Genomic DNA, 22,958 nt, shown 5'->3' with positions numbered 1-22,958 from the left:
GGGTCACAGGAGGCTGTAAGGAGGCTGCCAGGGGGCTTCTCTCTGCAGAAGGTGTTGCCCCAAAGCTTCCCAAAAAAATCAACACATGGATTCCTACATTATAGACTCTTTCTAGAACATTCCACCGCCTTTAATTACAGTGACTGGGGTTTCTGGCACTGGGTTTGCTAGTATTTAATCTTGTCCTTTCAAATATCTTTACACTTAATACTTAGTTTATTTTTTTTCTGGAAGAAGAAATACTCATTTATTTGGAAGAAACCGCATATGAAGAAGACAAAAATCATCCATCCAAGTTTTCCCAAGTTACCAATATTAATACCGGAGTATATCTACTTTCAGTGTTTTTCTATGCAGACCTATATTGCAATTTTTTATGTTTTAATACAACACACACATAACACACACTTTTCTCTCTTTTTAGAATTTAACACTGTGCTATGATCATCATCCGTTGCCATTAAATGTTCTTGGAAAATATGATTTTTAATGGATATGTGGACTTTGCTTCTAGCCAAGATGGAGTAAAAAGAATCAGATTTACCCTGCTACCTGGAGGAAAAAAAAAGACAAAATATATGAGACAGGAGTTTTCAATACAGTGGACCTCAGGCAACGAAGTTAATGATTACTGAGAGACAGGAAATAAGCAAGGTGAGCTCTTTGGACGCCCCGGCTAACTGCCTGGAGTTAGGCAGTGCAGGGAAGGGGAGCCCAGTGGACTCTGAGTTGAGATCCCAGAAGATCAAGGTGAATAGACTTTGCAGGACAAAGTACTGGCGAGGGGAGAACTTCCCAGAGAGAAAACTCTGAAGTGCTGCAAAGGGTGTCTGTTGAGTATTCAACTGAGTACTGCTCAGTGTCTACACATGAGGAAACTACCTGAGGCTGGGGTGACGGGAAGAGCCCCTGGAAAGGATAACAGGTAACAGCGCCAGGGGCTCAAACAGGGCAGGGAACAAGCCAGCTGGGAAAAGCTCATGATTCACAGGGCACTGGGTAATGTAATGACTCAGAATGGTCCTGCTGCAGTAGCAGGGAATAATTGTGCCTAGATCACACGCTGCCCTGGCCCCACTTGAAAAATCATGACCGCTCCTCCCTTCCTTTTTCCTCTTCCAATGACAGTATCTAGAGACATTCAGAATGATCCAGCGTTTGACATACTTTCATAGGCTGTCTTGCAATACAGCCTCTTAACAAAACTAGGCTGTCCCGAACCCCTGGTAATAGAATTGTGTAACTTTTATAACAAGAAAGTTGGGAAAGCACGAAAATCCGGATGTGGCGTGTGCCCAGGCCGACTTCGAGGAGTTCGTGCTGTGACACCTAAAGTTCTTAAGAGACTGTCTAAAACAAAAAACACGTCGGCCGGGCTCATGGTGGCTCCTTGTGTGCTGCATGTGTCGGTGACAGGATCAAGCGTGCTTTCCTGATTGAGGAACAGAAAATCATTGCCAATTTGTTGAAAGCACAAGCCCAGACTCAGAAAGCTAAATAAAAAAAAGGAAGCATTGTTGAGTAAAAAAGTGAAAAGCCTTGTTCTGTTAATTTCTGTTGTGATCTGTTAGTGTACAGGTTTGGTTTCTGGGGTAACTAGAGACCCCCGTGACTTTAGTTGATTACTTTTTCTTAAGTAATTGGAGGTCAGTGATTGGAGAATTTTTGGATGGCAGCTCTAGACAACAGTAAAATAGGGTCCTTAATACATTTTCTCTTAGGAACTATGTTGTATTTTTCCTGACACCCCTTCATAATGCAAAAGTATGTAAAGATTTTAATAAAAGCTTATTCTTACAGGGCTGAAAAAAAAAGACCTAACAGGATCAAACTATTTTCCATTAACTCAGCTCTACGTCAGAAGAAACTGCAGGAAGATTTACAGGGATACAAAAATATGCAGCAACCAGGGGGAGGATATGGCTTAGTGGTAGAGCGCATGCTTAGCATGCAGGAGGTCCTGGGTTCAATTCCCAGTACCTCCATTAAAAAAAAAAAGTAAATAAATAAATAAACCTAATTACCTCTCCCTCTTAAGAAAAAATATCCAGCACCCAACAAGGTAAAATTCCTGATGTCTAGAATCCAATCAAAGTTTACCAGGCATGAATAGAGGCGGGAAGATTCAACCCATAACGTGGAGAAAAAAGTCAATCAATCTGTTTTGATAAAACAGACCCATAGACATAGATATTAAACTCAGCGCACAAGGACATTAAAATAATTGTTACTGTATTCCCTATGTTCAAAAAGTTAGGCAAAGACATTTAAAAGACACTAAAAAGATCCAAATCAAACTTCTAGAAATGAAAATCACTACGTCGGAGATGAAAAACACACTGGTTGGGATTGACGGCACATTAGACACTGTGGAAAAAGTGTAGTGAATTTAAATACACAGCAAAGAAACTATTCAAAATGAAGCATACGTAGAAAAAAAATTAATGATCAGTGTATCAGTGAGCTGAGGTGTGGAACAATTTCAAGTGGCCTAATGCATGTGTAACAGCAGTCCTCAAAGGAGAGAGAGGAGGGGAACAGAAAAAATATTTGAAGAAATAATGATCCCAAATTTTCAAATTTGATGAAAAATTATATGACTCCCAAGAACAAGAATTATACAGAACACTATACCACAGCATATCATCATAATTGCTCAAAACTAGTTAAAAGGAGAAAATCTTAAAAGCACCTCAAGAAAAAAGACATGTTACACACAGAGGAACAAAGATAAGGATGAGAGATTTCTTATTAGAAATAATGCAAGCAAGATAGTGAAGCATCTTTAAAGCACCGAAGGAAGGAAAAAAAACTGTCAACTGGGGATTCCATACCCGTTGAAAGTATCTTTCAAAACTGAAGGCAACCTCATACCCACTAGAATGGTTTATTAAAAAAAAATTTTTTTTTAAATCCAGAAAATAACAAGTGTTGGTGAGAATGTGGAGAAATTAAAACCCCTGTGCACTGTTGGTGGGGATCTAAAATGGTATAGCCACTTAGAAGCCAATATGGCTGTTCCTCAAAAAATTAAAAATGGAAGTAACATGTGATCTAACAATTCCAATTCTGGGTATATACCCAAAATAACTGAAAGGAAGGTCTCGAAAAGATATTTGTACACTGTGTTCATAGCAGCATTGTTCACAATAGCTAAAACATAGAAGTAACCCAAGTGTCCATGGATGAATTAATGAATAAGCAAATGTGGTACATACATACAAAGGAATATTATTCAGCCTTAAAAAGGAAGGAAATTCTGACACATGCTACAACATGGATGAACCTTGAGGACATTATGCTAAGTGGAATAAATCAGTCACAGAAAGACAAATGCTGTATGATTCTACCCGTATGACGTACTTGGAGTAGTGAAAAATCATAGAAACAAAAAGTGGTTGCCAGGGTCTCGGTGGAGGGGAGAATGGGGAGTTATCATTTAATGGGATAGTTTCAGTTTTATAAGATAACAAGAGTTATATGGTGATGGTAATTGCTGAATGACAATACGCATGTATTTAATACCACTGAGCTGCACACTTAAAGGTGGGTAAGATGGTAATTGTTACACGTATCTTACCACAACACAAATTGGAAAAGACATGAAGGCAAAATAAATGTTTTCTGACATACAACGGCTGAAAGATTCATCACCAGCAAAATCACCATACAAGAAATGTCAAAGGAGGTTCTTCAGGCAGAAGGAATATGAAACAGATGGAAATACAGATCTACACAGCGGAATGAAGAAATGGTAATTGCATGGGTAAGTACATGAGGTTTTTCTTATTAAATGTCTTTAAAAGATAACTATTAATAATAATAATGTAGTGTGGGATTTATAACATATATAAAAGTGAAGGGATGACAACAATAGCACAAAGGTGGGGAGGAGAGAAATGGAAGCATGTTATTGTAAGAGTCTTATCCTATACCTGAAATGGGATACTATGACTTGAAGGTAGACTGTTATAAGTGTACGTCATAAATCTTTAAACAACTGCTAAAACAGCAAAGGACTTTAATCAGTCAATAAACAAGCTAAAATAGACTCCAAAATTATTCAGTAGTCCAAAAGAAGACATAAAAAAAAAAAAAAGGAACAAAGAACAAATGGGACAAATAGAAAATAAAGAGCAAGGAGAACAGATTTAAATTGAAACTTGTCAATAATAACATTCAAGGTAAGTGGTCTTAAATCCGAATTAAAAGGCAGAAATTGTCAGATAGGATAAGAAAACAAGACCTAATTATATGCTGCCTACAAGGAACACACTTCAAATATAAAGATACAAATAGTTTAAAAGGAAAAGGATGGAGAAAGATACACCATGCTGCCACTTAGTCGAAAGAGTGCCTGTATTAATATCAAAGTAGATTTCCCAGCAAAGACTGTAACTAGGAATAAAAAAGGTCATTTTATAATGATAAAGGGATCAATTAATCAAGAGAACATAAAACCCCTAAACGTTTATATACCTAATAACAGAGCTTCGAATGGTACAAAGCAAAAACTGAAGGAAGTGCAAGAGATATAAACAAATCCAGTGACAGGCAGAGATTTCAATATTCTTTCAATAACTGATAGAATAAGCAGAGAGAAAATTCATAAGGATACAGAAGGCTTGAACAACACCATCAACCAACTTGCCTTAATTGATGCTTATAGTACACATCACCCCAAGACAGCAAAATACACACTTTTTTTTTTAAAGCACAAGGAACATTTACCAAGTCAACCATATTCTGGGCTATAAAGTAAGCCTCAATAAGTTGAAAAGCATTCTAATCATATGAATTATGCTTTCTGACAACAACTGAATCAAATTAGGAATGTGGGGGGAAGAGGCAGGGAGGAGCCTGAGGGAGGGATTAAAAAATGGCATGAAGAAACTTCTGGGGTGATGGTTATCTTGACAGTGGTAATGGTTTTACAGGTGCAGATATGTATCAAAATTTATTATCAATTATACACTTTATGTGCAGTTTACTGTATGTCAAGAATATGTTAATAACATGGTTAAGAAAAAAAAAAAAGGCACAGGGAAATTAAGTAACTTGGCCAAGACTTCAAAACAAAATGCCATCATGTGGATAGACCATATTTAACAACTCCCTATTATTGCATATTGTTTTGTCTCTGACTAAAAGTAAATCTGTGATACAACCCCTCTGTATTCTTTCTTTGATTTAAGTTTGCTTTCTTTGATTTAAGTTTGCTTCCTTTTTTTTGAGCCAGGTTTCAAGAAGTAGAATTATCAGACAGGCCAAAGAGTATGCACACATCTAAGGCTATTAACAAGTGGGTCCCCAGAAAACTTGGAACAAGGCCCACACTCTGAGCCACCTCCACAGCCCTATTTTTACCAGCATACCTCCTTACTGGGAAGGGGTAAATAGGTTCCCTTTTGTCTCTCATTTTTGTCCATCATTTCCCCACCTGTCTTCCTGTGGAACTGCAGACAATCAAAGAATCCCTGAGCTCTCGGTTTGTCCACCTGTGAGATGGGGCTATGACCAATCTCTTCCAAAGCTGTGAGGCTCTAGAGGAAGGCAATGGTGGGCAAAGCCTTCTTTGATGACCAGGGGCCTTGGTCCTGCCCACCCTGGGATGCCCTTGGGTAAAATCATCTCCTGGTGAGCCATCTGCAGTAGGGGCAGTGCCCCCATGTACTCCCAGAGCCAGGGAACCATGCCACTCTCACCTGTTTCTTGGTGTCCACCTCTAGAATGTCCATCAGGTTGATCATGATGTTTTTGTGTGTCTTCTTGTACTTTCCAACCCGCAGTGAGACAGTGAGCCAGCCAGGGCGTCCTGTGCACATGAAGGTCTTGCTGCCCTGCTCCTTCCATTCCCGTACCTGCAGCCACGAGACAGAGACTGAGCTAGCCCCGCCAGGGATCCCCGCAGCAGCTCACAGCCCTGGTCTCAGGCGAGGGAGCTAGGAATGATGCCTTTGCTTGTCAGCAGACATTTACCAAGGCCCTGAGTCCATCCAGGCACTGGGAGGAGCAAGATGATGAAAGGCCCACTGGCCTTATCCTCTGGATTCTCCCTGGCTAGTGAAGCTGACAGAAGAGCCAAGGTGATGCCACATCATGAAGCAGAAGAAAGGAAGAGCAAGAAGACAGGATCAAAGTACTTGGGAAACATTAATTCTAACTGGAAATTTTAGAATAGGTTATGTAATGGTAATAACAGCAACCATACAAATGATAAGCATTTACTAGCTGCATCCACTGTGCCAGGCACCTGTTAAACATTGTCTTATTTCATGCTCACAACTCCAGAGGGTTGGGATGACCAGCCTCCTTTTGCAGGTGAAGAATCTTAAAGGCAAAATAACTCAGAGTCAAATAACCAGGGAAGGGTAGAGCCCAGATTCACATCCAGGGCTATCCGACCTCAGGCCTGGAAGGGTAAGTGGGCACATATAAATAGTCAGCAGAATAACAGCTAACACTTATTGAGGCTTATGATGTCCCAAACCCTGTGCTAAGCGTTTGTGTGTGTTAACTCGTATCACTCGGAGCGGGGAGAGAATGGGCAGAGGAGGCCCACCAAGCCAATGGAAGAAGGAACTTTTGCAAAACCTCCGCTGTAAGTGACCAGAGCACAAAGCACAGAGAACAAATGGCCCAGGAGATGACAAGGAACATGGGAGGAGGCGTGAGATGGACAAGGGCAAGGAGGTGAGTATCTGTTCCTGTGACCTACGACCACCAATTTCCTCTGCCTCTGCTCTGACACTCCCATCTTCCTTTGGTCCGGGTGACGCTGATTCTCCCTCTGCCTCAGGAGGTGGACATATGACTGAGGTCTGACTCCATCCTCCTGGCCACAGTGACCGGTTCAGGTATGGGCCTCTGATCCAAGTCAAGCCAATAAGACTGATTCCAGGAGAGGCCCTCTCACTTTACTGGAGTTGCTAGGCTCACTGGATGTAAGCCAGAAACTGCTGGGGCCTCTGTAGGGAGACAGCCTCCCTGAGAATGAAGTCAACTCAGAGGAAAGCAGAGCCAAGAGATGGCAGATGGTGGAAAGATGGAGACAGATCCTGGATCCAGGCATGCCTGAGTAAATGACCTGGGTCAATAAAGTCCCTTTTTGCTCAAGCCAGTTTGAGTTGAGTTTCTATCACTTGCAAGCAAGAGTCCTGGAAGAGGATGCACTGAAGCTGGTCAGGCAAACAGTGGAACAAGGGGAAGAACCTCCCGCCTTCTGGAGAGGCCAGGGTGCCATATGAAGTAGAGGCATTCAAGCAGAGGGGAGATGTTGAGGAAGGGATTCCTGTGAGTAGGGGGTGAAGGGATGGCAGGTGGAATTCCATGACCAAGCAGACCTTGCCCCTGCCCAGCTCTGCAGTCCCATGGCTTAAAACAAGTGCAGAGGTATGGGGAATGGATTGGGAGAGCTGCATGCAGCCCGGAAGGTAGGGGGCATGTGAAGTGAATGTGGATGCCATCAAGCCTGAAGCATTGGTTCAGCTGGATCCTGACAGGAGCCAGCCAAGATTCTAGACATCGAGGCAATCCTGTGGGGAGTCATCCTTAGGACTAAGTGCAGGCAGAAAAGAGATGGGGAGGGGCCAGGAAATGGGCAACTGGTCAGGTAGCTCTTACAACACCCCAGAAGTGAGGCAACAGAAACAGACCTCCAGGGTGGAATGGAAAAGGTTGGGAAAGAAGAAACATGAGCGTTCTGGCTCTGAAATCAAGCTGATCTGGGTTCCAGCCCCATCGACTAGCTCTGTCATCTTGGGCGTGTGACTTACAGTTTGAGCCTCAATATTTCCCATCTGTACCGCAGGTATAAGACCTACCAGGGTTGCTGTGAGGATTAGAAATAATGGACATCAGTGGCCTGGGGTGAGGCATGTGGAAGGTCTGGGGCAGTGGGCTGGACTGGCAGAGCCCCCATCTTCCTGTCCATAGTGAGCCCTCAGGTTTAGCTTAGGTTCCTAAGTGCTCACTGAGCTGCTCTGACCCAGGCCCTCTGGGGCAGAATTGAGTCAGACAACAGTCTCTGCCTTCAAGGAGCTCACACTCTTGAGAGACAAGCAGGTAACGGAGAATCTGAACACATGGAAAGAGTTGGGAAAGAGGGTGCATTTAGGAGGGAAGGTAGGCAGGCCTCTGGATCTGTGACTGTGACCAGCAAAGCCCACGAAAGCCAGAGTAAAGCACTTTCAGACGCTGCCTACTCCCTTCTGGCCAAAGGTCTACCCCTCACAGGGATGTTTCTCCACATCCATCTTCATGATCTTGCCTGCAGCACCTGGCCAGCAACAAACAGAATGGAGGCTGCCACATATGGGGCAAGCGTGGCTGCAAGAAACAGAAGCTCTTTGCAATATGATGCCAGTAAGCGAGGAATATAAGGAGAGGCAGAGGGAGCCAAGAAACTGCCTAGACCTGATGCCCAAGCCAGCGGTGGAGTAGAAGGCTCACTGTGAGTAGCAGCAGAGGTGCTGGCTCTGTGGGCACTGACACAGGGAAGACATACAGAGTTCCTGGGAGGTGGACACTGCCTTGTCAAGAGCGAGCGCCTAGCTCAGGATCTGCGAGGCTGCCCACCCTGGCCTGGTGCTGCCTTCCCACTTTAGTCCTCTATTCTCAACACGTGGAAAGCTGCTTGTTGCTACAGAGTAAACTTTAAATTGAAGGCCCCTCCCAATCTAGCTTCAAACTGACTTTCCGACCTTCCTCCTCGTCTCTTCCGCTCACACCTTCCCCCAGTCATTCTCCCTACTTCCCAGTCTCTAGTGCCAGCTGCACCTCCTTGAAGCCACCCCTCCCCTTGAAATTGCTTGGGCCCGGTGAGAGCTACCTGGGCATGGCTTACCTACCCCATCTTACGATTCTTTACATGCCTCCAGGTACCCGCACGTACTCTGCACATAGTAGGCACTCCATAAACGTCGGAGCAAGGTTCTGTTCAACCCCTTTGCTTACTCTGTTCCCTCTCCGGAAGCCCCCACTACCACATGTTTACTTCAAATCCCGTCCACACCAGACCTCCTCGGTGAAGCCCTGGCTCCCCCGCGCGGTGCACCACTTTGCTCCTGGCTCTCGCCCCACCCAGCGCCGCTCACCTGCTTCTGGATGTCCCGCACACGCTGCTCGTGCAGCCGCGGCGCGCTGCTGAGCTTGAACACCACCCAGGCGCGCACATAGTAGTAGATGTCGAAGATGAGCGAGAGCGGCAGGAGGAAGAGGCACACGAACACCCAGCGCTGGTGGATGAGCACGAACTCCAGCCCCTTCACGCGGATCCAGAGCAGGAAGAGGAGCGCGCACACGGCCAGCGACACGGCGGGTTCCATAGTGGAGCCGGCGGCGCGCCGCACAGGGGAGGGGATGTCAGCTTGCGTCGCCTGTCACGGCCACCCGCTCTGCACTGGCCTGAGCTCACTGCCGCCAGCTGCCCGCTCCCCGGGAGCCAGAGGAATGCTTCGCCTCCTCGCGATTGGCTCGGGTCGCAAAGGTTCGGTGGGCCGAGACCCGGGTGGCGACCAATGGCGAGCCTCGCCAGGGATCGGACCAGGAACCCGCTGCTTTTATTGGCTGTGGGAGTCAGGCCGCTCCACCCTCTTCTCCTCGCCAGCGCGCGGGGTGGGGGTGGCCTGGGACTTGGGGGTTGGCGGGGTGTACCGCGCTCTGCTGCGCGCGCGGCTGCGGGATTCGGGTGTCATGGCCTTTGGGACTGAGGAGTCGCCCCTCCGCCAACGGCCGCTCTGCCACCTTCTCTCCATATCCTTAAGTGGCACCTCCTCCAGAGGCCCGTTAAGCAGTCACATTTTCGGTTACGTCCCGAGGGGTCGAGTTGGGGCACCCTACTCCCTGCGTCAATCACCCTGCAGCTTGGCCGAGGATACCCATCTTGGCCAGGAAGGATGGAAACCCGTCCTTGACCTCGGCAAGTTATGTCATTCTGCCCTCAAGTCCACAAAGTGCACCTTTTCATTTTTTGAGGAGCTTTTTGTAAATTCATTTGAGTTACACAGCAGTCCAGGGCGGCGGGTAGTGAGTGTTGTGAGCCCCAATTTATAGGTGAGGAAACATCCCAGAAGGTGAAGACCTGCCTCTGAACTCCAGAGGGTTTTTGAAGCTAGGCTAGGCTAGGACCAGGCTGCCTAGCTAGGCTAGGGCTGGCGCCTTTCCCTCTCTCCCGCCCTGCCGAGGGGGAGAGGAGGTCTGGGGGAAGGGCTGAAGGAACTCCGCAAACCTCTAGAGCCCACTGCCAGGCAATGTTGCAGGACCTGGGACAGGTGGTGCACAAAGCAGATGGCGCTGCCTTCACGGAGCAGTCAGTCCAGAGGAGCACGACTGTTACCAGCGAAAGCTTAAATGCAGCGTCGTTTGGATTCTATCTCAATAAGGTAGAGATACGGTTGCCTTTTATGGAATTTTAGCAAGTGTAGAAGACTTATTTTAGAAGCCAAACGTGACTTGCCAGGCCCTTCACTGGCCTTGCCTACCTCCCCCCTTTCCTGTCTGTCTTCTTTGCCCTAACAGGCACTGTTTTCCTCATTTCAGGCCTTTGCCCAAGCTGACCCCACTATCCCTCATTTCAGGCCTTTGCCCAAGGTGACCCCTCCAGAATGTCGTTTCTCATTCCTTTCCTAGAGCCAACATTGCAGGTCCTTGAAGCCAGCTCCAGGCCCCCTCTAAAACTACATGTATGGCACTTTGCTGACCAATGAAAGAATGAAGAATGTAGGCAGAAGATCAAACAGTCAGTAATGATCAAAGCTCAAATAGTGATAGGCTGTTTGCACTGGGCTTCAAAAATGAGTCATCTAGATAGGCCTGTACTCTCTTATCCAGTAGCTACTAGCTGCTGGTTTGGCTAGTCCAAACTGAGATGTACTTAGAGTGTAAAACACAAACTGGATTTCAAAGACTTAGTACGAAAAATAGAATGCAAAATATCTCATTAATTATTTTGACACTGATCACATGTTGAAATAATATGTTGATATACTGAGTTAAATAAAATATAGGATTAAAATAGATTTCACTTGCTTTATTTACTTTCTAAAATGTGGCCACTAAAAATTAAAAATTAGAGGTTTGTCTTACAAAGTATCTCCAGAAGCTTCAATCAAGAGGCGGCAATTGAAATGCAAAGAGAACACTACGGAAAATGCCTTTTCCCTGGTTCTGTCTGAATTCAGATGTTGGAACTATTGGAGAGGGCTTTGCTTAACACTGAACCATTCTGGGTATTGTTGGGGTGTTGGGTAGTCTAGAAAATACAGTTCAACTTAAAGTTAACATTGGACTGAAGTGTTCAGTGCCTGGCAGGAGGAACAATGGAAATGACTGGTAGTCAGAATAGTTTTACACGTGGGAAGAGGAAGAGGAAGCCCCAAGAAGTAAATAAGACTAATCTTTAGGGGATAACTCTCCAAAAGGGCAAGGAATGACAAGGTACTGAGGACGATTGTTTACCCCAGGTGCGTGTTCTCATTCTACCCTCCTGCCTGCTCTTCTGTATTTCTCATTCTTTGTTTCCCTCTCTACAAACTTCAACCCTTTGGGTTGCTATTATCTAGGCAAGGAAAACAGTTACCTTGAGTTAGGCTGATTAATTTATTTCATTTTTAACTCAACATACAGTAAAAATTGTGTATTTTTGTGTACAGTTTGTGAATTTTAGTGCAGGTAAGTGTTCTTGTAACAGCCAACACAATGAGGATATAGAATAGTTCCGTCGCCCTAAAAAACTCCCTCCTGGACCCCTTTGTAGTCACACCTTTCCTCCTCCCCTAGCTCTGGAAAGCACCGCTCTGTTCTTGGTACTATAGTTTTGTCTTTTCCTGAAGGTCACATGAATGAAATCACACAATGTGTAATTTTGGACCTATGAATTCTTTTTAAAATAGATTTTTATTATGGTAAAATACACATAACAAAACAATGACTATCTTAACCATTTTTAAGTGTGCAGTTCAGTGGTATTAAATACATTTATGTTGTCATGCAGCCATCACCACCATCCAGCCCCATAACTCTTTTCATCTTGTAAAAATGAAACTCTATACTCATTATACAATAATCCCCCATTCTCTCCTTTCCCCAGCCCCTGGGAACCACCATCCTACTTTCTGTGCCTATGATTTTGACTACTCTACTCCCATTTCTCCACATCCTTGTCAACACCTGTTGCCTTCTATTTAGTTTTTTTGACAGTAGCCCTCCTAATGGTTTGAGATGGTATCTCGCTGTAGTTTTGATTTGCATTTCCCTAGTGATTAGTGATGTTGAACATCTTTTCATGTGCTTTTTGGCCATTCCTCTATCTTCTTGGGAGAAATGTATATTGAAATTCTTTGCCTATTTTTGAATTGGGTTGTATGGTTTTTTGTTGTTGAGTTTTAGGGAGTTCTCTGTATAGTCTGGATATTAATCCCTTATCAGAGATACGATTTGCAAATATGTTCCCCAGTTCTGGGGTTGTTGGGCTCATTAATTTTTGCCCAAGCCAAGGAAGCTCCCTTTGATAGGGAGTCTGCTCACTATTAATTATTGTTAATAAATGTATATTATTTACATGAAAACTTAGTTAGAATGCTTAGGAATAGTATGTTCTGGTTAACAAGTTCTCAGGTTAAATGGAAATTAAACAAAAGCCCTTTTACAGTATGACTATGTAGTGATCTTTCTAAAATGTGAGTCCTCATTTCTTAACGAATAGAGCCTAATGAACACAAATAATTTTTCTTATTAAAAGGAGCTCAATGAACACCAGAGTCCCAACAAAGAGCATTTTCTTATCTATGTACTACAGCTTCTGAGATCATCTTGTCTTTACAACCAGTCTGTGGGGTGACAATGCAGAGAACCATTAATCCGAGTTGTTTTTAATAAATGGGAACATTCAGGCATACAGAGCTTGAGGGACTTGCCTGATCAATGGTCTTATTCTGGTGAATAGAGAAACCCAGATGTGGCTCCCATCTTCTGGATCTTTCCATCATTTAAATCTGCTCACTTGGTTATTGTATGAAACACCATTTCCTGTGGTTCAGTTCCAGAGATATAAAGTAGAAGTTATAGCATAGGGTTTCTTGAAGTGGTCTGAGACTGTCCACATCAGAAGGCTGCCTAAAATGCCAATTCCTGGACCCCATCACATCCCACTGAATCTAAATCTCTCCAGGTGAGGCCAATGTGTCGGCCTTTAAAAAGGGTCTCCAAGTTATGCTTGTGGGGCTAACATTTAGGAGATTGGATTGAATGTGTATTGACTCTGAAACTTCTCTAAGAATATTATCTTTGTTTTTAATGAAAGCCCTAATAAGAGATTCTTTTCCCTTGGAAAGTGCAGCTTTCACCTAAAAGCCAAGTTTATCTAGAAAACTATAAGCTAACTTTTAGATGGTCAAGGTTTTGTTGTCTTATCACCTTGAGTTTCTTAAGATCAGTAAGCAGTTTTTGTAGTCTCCAAGTTGAGATTTTAACTCTGGTCTATTTGGCTTTGTTATGATAACAATGTTGTTTATTTTCTCATATAGCAAGAAGTCTGAGTGTAGGTTGACTCAAACTTGGTTCAATGACATCTTGAAAGATCTGGTCCTTCCTGTCTTCTGCCTACTCTCTCTTTCTCAGGTTAGCTTCCCTGATGATGGCTGGAGTGGCCACAGTTCCAGGTGCTCCCTCAGATACAGCAACATCCAGTTGAAGGAGAGAAATCAATTTTAGACGGAAATTAACTGCGTTTGCAGTCTTCAGTGATTATTGTTGTGCAGGAATCATGCAAGGTACTGGGGCTACAGTAGTGAACCAGATATAGTCGTTGTCCTGACAGATCATCGTGGGGGATCTGGACAAATCAATAGGCAATTTTAAATCAATGTGTTAAGTATCTATAACTCCTATGATAAGGAATTATAGGGTACTATGGAAGCACATAAGAGATGCATACATTATATATATATATATATATATATATATGTACATACAGTTTTATATATATATATATATATATATATACACATACACACATACATACAGTTGACCTCTGAACAACGTGAGTTTGAACTGCATAGGTCCACTTATACGTGGATTTCTTTCACTAAATACACACGATAGTCTGCATGATCTCCAGCAGGTTGAATCTGCGGATTCAGAACTGCACACATGGAGGGCCAACTGTAAAGTTACAGGCTGGGGACAGAGTAGGAGGAAAGATGAGTGCCATGGCCTGCATATTTGTGTTCCTCACATTCTTATGTCACAACCCTAATTCCCAGTGTGATGGTGTTAGCGGATAGAGTCTTTTGGATGTAACCAGGGTTAGATGAGGTCATGAGAGTGGAGCTAATCATAGTGGGATTAATGTCCCCATCAGGAGATGAAGGGACCAGAGCTTTTTCCCACTGCCATGTGAGGATGCAGTGGGAAGGCAGCCATCTGTGAGCCAAGAGGGAGGCCTTCACTAAGAACCTGTGTTGGCACACTAATCTCAGACTTTCAGCCTCCAGGCTGTGATAAACAGGTATCTGTCACTTAAGCCACCCAGTCTACAGTATTCTGTTACTGAAGCTGGAACTGACTGAGACAATGAGCCAGAGGTCACCGGGCCTGGTGCAAAGAAATGATGACTGGACATCATTGGGGTGTGTAGTGGACAAGCCATCAGAGTCCATTTCCTGACCCTTTGCCTTTTGGCACTGTTGTCTTCTTTCCAAACCATGAATTGATCTGACAAATTAGCCCTTACTAAGGCATGGCTGTTCCAGGAGCAATATTTCTTGAAAGGAGATTAATAACAATATAACTTGTTATATTTTATGTGAAAATAGCATTGTTGTTTTGTAAATATGGGGTCTATATATGTTCTAAACAATTCAAACTATACAGAAAAGCATAGAAAAGAAACTAAAAAATCATCTCAAATTTTACATCATCCAGAGACAACTAAAGTTCACATATGCATGAACAGCCTCTGAGACATACCTCTAGACCCACAACCACATACATATATAATTTCCCCAAACAGGATCAACTCAGCATTAGCTTTACAATTTGCTTTATAAAAACTGAACCATTGAAAAAAAAACAAACCTGAACCATATGTACAGACATTTGTAATGGTTTCCTTGTATCCAATGTGTATGTTTGCACATACGTGTATAGGGGTGTGTGTGTGTGCGTGTGTCAGTTCTGTTGAAGGACATTTAAGTTGCTTCCAGACTTTTGTTATGATGAGCAAAGTTCCAGTGAATTTTCTTCACAATACATGGTACACAACATAGGGTAGTAAAGCAAGGGCCTTCACGAGGTCCAGAGCCCCTTACTCAAAATGTGGGCCCGAGACAGGCAGCACCTGAATCACCTGGGAGCTTGGCAGAAATGCAGACTCTTGGGCCCACCCTAGACCTACAGAATCAGAATCTTCATTTTAACAAAATCTTCTCTAGGGGAGGAGGGATAGTTTGCCTAAGCAAACTGCATTTGATCTGAAACCTGAAAAGTGAAAAGACATCACCCAGGCAACAACTGGGGATGAGACTTGGCCCAGATGGAGGAAACAGCCTACTAGGAGGAAGGTCTTGGGCCATAGAACCACAGGAAGAAGTCCTGTGTGGCTGGAGCTTAAGGAACAAGAAGAGCGGAGGAGAGACAGGCAGGGCCAGGCCATGGTACTGATTCTGGACTTCATCTGGGGGCCAGAAAAACCATTATAATTTTCAGAGTAATATAATCAGATTTTTATTTTTAAAAGCAGTCTTATCAACAAGGATATTTCCAGGTTTTGTAGCACCTATCAAGATGCTCTTTTTAAGGAAAAGAAGACAAAATTATAAAGCATCAACATGATTACTTAGAGTGAGAAAAAAAATCACAAGTTATACATTTTGAGACGCTGACAGGTACCACAAATACCACAAAATCTAGAAAAATAGTATCTTTTTTAAACTTCTGGAGACACCTTTCTAATATTTTTGGGCCATATTCTCTGTTGTCATTTCTTTACGTGAAAGCAACTTTATAACATCATTTTATACAGAATAAAATGATAATTCAGTCCTTCTTCCAACATGGCTGATCAGCATTTGCTTTTTTTATTATTGATAGTTTGGAAATGTTTTAGGTATATAAGTAGATAGTGTCAATGCCAATGTAAATTTTTTCAGATCGTTATCAAATTCAGAAAAACCTCTATTATGGTTCTTTCAATTATGAGTAGTAAGGTTTCAAAGCATTTCAGACTTTCTCCTGCAGTGAATAAGCTCTACTTTTTGAATTGAGGACACTCATTAACCAGGGCTTCGGGAGGTACTCGTGTACGTGAGGGGGCCCTGAAGCTTATTTTCTGTGTATCCACCTTCAACTCAAGACAATAAACTGCACTGGGTCTTAGGTGATACAGACACAGTCCTTGGCCATGGGAAGGTCTTAGATTAATACAGGAACATGAAAGAAACTAACTATAGAGCAAGGCAGAAGGTGAGTACTTTAGAAAGGGACAAACACAACTGTTACTGAAATGCTGGGAATATCATAAGCATTTTCATAAATATATGAGATAAGTAATAGTGCTTTCCAAAAATATTTGTCAAATGCCTGCTATGCACCCAACCCTGCCGGGCACAGGTTGGGAGAGGAAAGATGGAATGTCCAATAGGACCTCCATCCCATGGATCATAGTGTAGTCGGTAAGATATTTACGCAGAAGAAGCAACGGCAGTCATAACGATGACAGTTTATCAGTGATTCTTTGTCAGGCACAATTCTCAATGCTTTGCATTTAAATACAATACAATAATACAATTAAATATTACATAACAGTCCAAAGTAGAACAGGACAAATACCTCATGAGTGGTCCAGTTCTGCAGAATACTTAAAAGGGAGGGAAATTTTTTCTGGCTTAATAATAACAAGAAGAAGAAGAAGAATTGAGCACTTGTTGGATCAGGCATGACTTGTCTGCCCATCATCTTAATACAACCCTCAAAGCAACTCTGTAAAGTAGGCACTGATGTCCCCTCGATATGTCAGGGTTTGGAGAGGTCAGGGAGCTGGACAAGGAGAATAAAGTGCACTTGACCTCCTAAGAAAGCTATCGTGAACCAGGAACACACAGCTGGTATGAGTCTGGGCTTTGTTCAACCTTGGCGAAGTCCACAAGCATGTAGTTCAACAGGCCAAAGCGCAGTAAAAGGTTTTAACAGCGTTCTCCTGCTCCCCACCCAACCCCCCAAGGCCTGCTTCCTGCTCTTGCAGCCGGGCTGTAAGCTCCTCGGGGGCGAAAGAGCTGTCTGCGGATCTCCTAGTGCCCAGGGCCCAGCACAGGGCCCGTGTCCAGAAGTCAGCTCCTTCCCAGCTTGATTCTTGAATCAGAATAATTTCAGTTTCTTCTAACAAAATCAGAGACATTCCTTGAAAAACATTTAAGTAAGTGTCACGTACAAACAATAACATCTATGAATTTTCATTTATTCTGGGCTCTGACCTCCAGCCGCTCACCAGAAACACCCCTGGGGGCAGGCGGTGTAAAGCTTAGAAGTACAATTTCATTCCCTTGGTTCTGGTTTGAATCAGAATCTGGTTTGAGCCAGTCCTCCATGCATTAACCTTGGCCAAGTTACTTAACGGCTCTAGGTAAGTTCTGGCCTGTGCTTAGTTCCCACTAAATATTATCTGTCATTACCATTTCCCAACAGAAGAAGGCAAGTCTCTTTGATCATGTACTGAGGCTATGCCCTCATTCCTTGGCAGACATAAGCGGTCCCAAAGTCAGAGGTGACTGACTTAAATTAACGGGTAAAGTGAAATCACTGATTTAATAAGCTTGGTGGCCTGCCATTTTGTGGACAATGAGTAGAGGAAAAAAACAACAACCGCTGATGGAGTGACAGTGAATTGCAGAGGCGGTCAGATTGCGACACACAACAGAGAAGCAATCTGGATGGTTTAATGTGGGACAAACAGCCCTTTCCTAAGTAGCCTCCCTGAGGGCATGGTTGTGGGTTTGACAACTCTTAATAGTAATAGATGGGCATCATAATCGCTTGAAGCATCAATAAAAGGTCAAATATGTTCCGAGTCAGCTGTTCAGCCAGGTAAAGAGGTGTGTAATTCCTTTATAAAAGACTCCTGAGCTTAACTCTGGACGGGATCTCCTAGAGAAACCCCTCAGTCTGACCTCTGACATGCCCAGGAGCAGCATGTCCTCGATTTTAGAAGTACACGGGCCAAAAAGATTTTTTAAAAATTGAAGACCATTACAGGGCTGCCAACTTGTTATTTTGACATGTAAAGAAACCAGGAAATAAATTAACCGAAGAACTGCCATCTGTTGTCATTACCTTTCCATGAAAGGAAGGAAATTTTAATGTCAGAGAAAAGTGGGAAGGTCACCGTCTCGGAAAGAAGGAGGATCTTTCAAACTGAACACATTTAGCATTGTGACACACCTGATTCACTTCACAACTTTTCTGACTTTACTGCAACTTCTGGAAGCATTGTTACGGGTCAACCAAATGGGGCCGGAATTTAGAAACTACTGCATTCCAGAGCAGTGGTTCTCCAAGGTGGACTCGGACCGACAGCAGCAGCAGCAGCACCTGGGAACTGATCTCGGGTGCAAGTGCTCAGGCCCCACCCCAGGCCTAATGAAGCAAAAATTCTGGAAGCGGGCCCAGCAACCTGTACTTTAACAGCAGCCCAGGTGATTCTGACACACCTGAGTTTGGGAACCACAGGTGTCAAGCATCCCTTCTGGATGGGTGGCACAGATTTTCTTTGGAAACCCTCCAACCACAAGATCCCACCACCTGGCAAAGAAGCCTGTTCCAAGGTTAGCAACTCCTAGACGACCCTCGTTGGTCCCAGATTGAGTCTTCCCTGCCTTTTGCCACTTGACAACACTGTCTACATTTGAAGGAGACAATTACAGCTCCTTCTCCAAGTGAGCCCAGCCACTGCTCCTCACTGGCCCTCACATGGCTTGATCTCTAGTCCTATTGTCAGCCTCGTGGCCCTTAGGTGAATGTCCCTTTAGTCTTATTCTTAACAACCACCATTTATTGAACACGTTACTACGTGTCACACGCTGCCTCAGAGTATTCTATATGTCCCCGTTTTCAGTCTTCTCAACAACCATGGAAAGTTGGCCGTTTATCTCCATTTTACAGAAAGAATAAGTTCAGAGAGGTCAAGTAACCTGCCCCAAATCACTCAGCTTGAAAGTGGCTAAGCCAGGATTCCACATTCAGGCCTGTGTCACTCCAGGTCTCATGCTCTTGCCACTGTACCAGGCTGCCCTTAAATTTCCATCAAAATCTTGTTATTTTAGGGAAGGCTGAGCGAGGAAGAGATGGCTGTGAGGGCTGAATATGTAACGTGTGTAACAGCATGTGGAGTCAACCAGTCTGGGTTGAGTCCCATTTTCTGTAATTGCTAATTATATGACCTGATATGTGTTTCCTAGTCGCTCTAAGCCTCAATTTCTTCACCTGTACAATGGGGATAATAATAGCATAAGGCTGCCAAGAGTAGTAAATGAATTTGTGCTTATAAAACACTTAGCAAAGTGCTCAGTAGTAAGGACTCTGCCAATATTTCTGTTGTTATTACTGAATAGATGTGCTCAGCAATTTTATAATTACAGCACAGATGGAGCCAGTCCACACACGTACATGGTAGAAATATAAACCACTGTCTCCTTTCCAACTCCACCGAACACTCATTCATTTCTGGTCCTGCATTATTTCAGCAACTAACTTCCTGATTCCCTCCCTCCAGGGTCTCATTTTTGTAAGCTAGCCTACATACATATGCTGATAGGTTAACCTTCCCAAAGCTCATCTCCTTACTCTCCCTCCTTCCTGTGGCTTTCTGTAAAAGCTTTTGATCTATGTTCTTCGACAAGACTGGATAAAGAAGCTGCAGTGTACGTACACACACACACACACACACACACACACACACACACACACACACACACAAATTGAATACTACTTAGCCATAAAAAAGAGTAAAATAATGCCACTTGTAGCAAAATGAATGCACCTGGAGACTGTCATTCTAAGTGAAGTAAGCCTGAAAGAGAAAGAAAAATACCATATGATATTTCTCATATGTGGAATCTAAAAAAAAAAAAAAAAGAGAGAGAGAGAAAACAAGAAAACATTAATGAACTTATCTGCAAAATAGGAACAGACAGGCAGAGTAAATAAGCTTATAATAAACCAGGAGTCAAGGGTAGGAATGGATAAATTGGCAGTTTGAGATTTGCAAATATTAACTACTATATACAAAATAGATAAAAAAACAAATTCCTTCTGTATAGCACAGGGAACTACATTCAATATCTTGTAGTAACCTATAATGAAAAAGAATGTGAAAATGAATATATGTATGTATAAGTATGACTGAAACATTATGCTGTACACCAGAAATTGACACAACATTGTGAACGGACTATACTTCAATTTAAAAAAAACCGAAGGTTTTGATCCAGTCCTACTTCTCTCATGAAACACTTTCAACAACTCCCCAAGAGATGCAGGCAACATCCTTTGAACTCATTTGGCCTTTATTTCTTGAGTTATAATAGTGTCAGAAAAAGAGCTTAGATTTTTGCCACCAGATAGATCTGGGTTCAAATTCTTAATCTTCATCTCATAGTGTATCATGTCCCTGAGATGAAATGTCCTCAGCTGTAAATTGGGGATAAAATTAAGAAGACTAAAGAAACTGGGGAAATATAACGCTCCTGCTCAGAGCCTGATTCAACAGTTTCCAGTGTGTCTTCCCTTCTCCAATATGTGCACAGCGTGGTTTAGATCCTGTATTTGTTGAGAGCAAGGACTTCATCTTTATCATGTTGGTCTTGCTCACAGTGCTCGGAATAAATCTTTATATAGGTGCTCACCAAGTACATGATGGACTGAACTCACTGACTCTTCAGCTAAGTGATCTCAGTTCAATGAACCTCTCTGAGCATCAGTTTTCTTAGAGTTAGTGACATTAAAAACAAATCTTCATGAAAAATACCATATGATATCACTCATATGTGGAATCTTAAAAAAAGATACAAATGAACTTATTTACAAAACAGAAACAGATTCACAGACATAGAAAACTTATGGTTACCAGTGGAGGAAGAGGGGTGGGAAGGGATAAATTGGGAGTTCAGGATTTGCAGATACTAACTAATATATATAAAATGATTAAAAACAAGTTCCTACTGTATAGCACAGAGAACTATATTCAATATCTGTAGTCACCTATAATGAAAAAAGAATATGAAAAGAAATATAGGTATGTACATATATGACTAAAATGTTATACTGTACATCAGAAATCGACACATTGTAAACTAACTATACGTCAATAAAAAAACTAAAAATAAACTTTTAATGAGGAAAAAACCCACAAATCTTTATGTTCCTTCCAGCTATGTCATTCTTTCATTCATCCAATAAATATCTGCTGGGCACCTACCATGTGTTAGGCAGTTTGCTGGATGGTGAGGATGCCACGGTGAATGTCAGGTGTTCTGTAATCAGAACTCTGTTCCATAGTAATAAAAACTCAGCCCAGCACTGGCCTAGTGGACTGGTGGAGCATGGGCTAGCAGAGCTGGGCTGAGGGTGTCAACATTAGAGAGCAATGTGTGTAGGCAGCTTGGGAGAGCTGGATTCTGCAGGAAGACAGACCTCTTTCATCATAGGTGGGAAAACCAATTGCTCCCCTTGGCTTGATGCTTCATAGAAGGCTGCACATTAGTTGGGCGTGAGATTTTTTTTTAACAGCCCCCATGAGATAGAATTTACATCTGATAAAATTCGCCTGTTTAAAAAGTGTACAACTCAATGATTTTTTAGTGTATTTACAGAGTTGTGCAATTATCACCATATCTAATCTATCTGGAACATTTTGATTCCCCAAAAGAAACTGGCACCTTTATCTTTGTAGCGCAGGCCAAGTTAATGAATACCTTCACCCAAGGCAAGTCCTACCTTTCTTCAGCACAGGAAGACGGCTCAGCTTGTTGTGGAGATGACAGAGTTGAGAAGTCAGAGGGTGGAAATACATATCTTGATGAGATCATGGGTATTCATTTGCTAAGATGGCTTAAGATATACCATCAGCCCCAGAGATCTCTAGCTCTGTTACATGTAAATACCCAGTCCCAGGATCTTCTCCAAGCACAGCCCCTGCTCCGAGCATCAGTGTTTAGCAACCAGCAACTCCAGGGCTTCCTGCTGGCTAAGCAGGCATCACAGGACAACCCAAGATGGGGCCAACCTACCCTTCCCTTTCCTCTCCTTCTCCTCCCGTTATTCCCCCACATTTGCCCTCAATCCCTCTCCTTCCACCCTCGCTCAAGTCAATTACCCCTTCACTGTGCCACCTTCACAGCTGATCCTCCCTCCCTCCCCTCCCCACCTCTCTCTCACTTGTTTCTACAGACACGCTCCTTGGGTGAATTACCCACCCTCCTGCCTCATTTCCTCACTCCTAGTTCCACTGCAACCTCACTTAGGCCCCTGTGTACCCCACCTCACACTTGCGTGGAGACCGCCAGTGACTTTAGAATTGCCTGGCCCAGGGAGCCCTTTCAGGCCTCTTTCCTGCCCTCTTGGTCCTCTATCCTTGAAACCCTGTTCCTCTGGCTGTGACCCATGCCCTCCTTCCACTAGTCTGACTGCTCAGCCTCCAGCCTGGTGCTGTCCCCAGCCTTGGTGGGGCTCAGGGCCCTCTCCTTGGCCCATGGCTCTCCTGACGCTTAACACCTGAGAGAGAGCTTCTGTGACGTCACTCATCACCCACATGCAGAGGCTTCCAAACCCTTTAGGCAGCAGAAGTCTCACAAGACAGAAATGCAGTTCCTGAGCAAGACGCCTTGGCATTGACCTTCTTGGTTTCGTGCAGGGTCTCTGGACTGAGAATCACCCATGGCTACACTGTTCTGGGAAAAGAGGGTCTTAGG

At 43.4% G+C, this 22,958-nt stretch overlaps 1 protein-coding gene and 1 pseudogene across 1 annotated transcript in view; one reads left to right on the top strand and one right to left on the bottom strand.

Annotated features, from left to right (window-relative positions):
• Positions 1–9,462, bottom strand: part of DHCR24 (24-dehydrocholesterol reductase) — a 32,262-nt gene extending 22,800 nt beyond the window's left edge. The window contains exons 1-2 of the mRNA XM_010951737.3: positions 9,096–9,462; positions 5,706–5,861 (exon numbers count right to left, since the gene is read on the bottom strand). Of these exons, the coding sequence (XP_010950039.1) occupies positions 5,706–5,861; positions 9,096–9,326 (387 nt within the window). The 5' untranslated portion in view covers positions 9,327–9,462. The remainder of the gene's footprint in view (positions 1–5,705; positions 5,862–9,095) is intronic.
• On the top strand, positions 11–5,673 carry LOC141579585 (large ribosomal subunit protein eL34-like; annotated as a pseudogene).
• Positions 9,463–22,958: the final 13,496 nt, after the last annotated feature.

This window comes from Camelus bactrianus, chromosome 13 (assembly GCF_048773025.1).
Source record: "Camelus bactrianus isolate YW-2024 breed Bactrian camel chromosome 13, ASM4877302v1, whole genome shotgun sequence".
Lineage (NCBI taxonomy): Eukaryota > Metazoa > Chordata > Mammalia > Artiodactyla > Camelidae > Camelus > Camelus bactrianus.
Note: the sequence above shows the minus strand (reverse complement) of the source record. Positions and strands in the feature narration are given on the sequence as shown.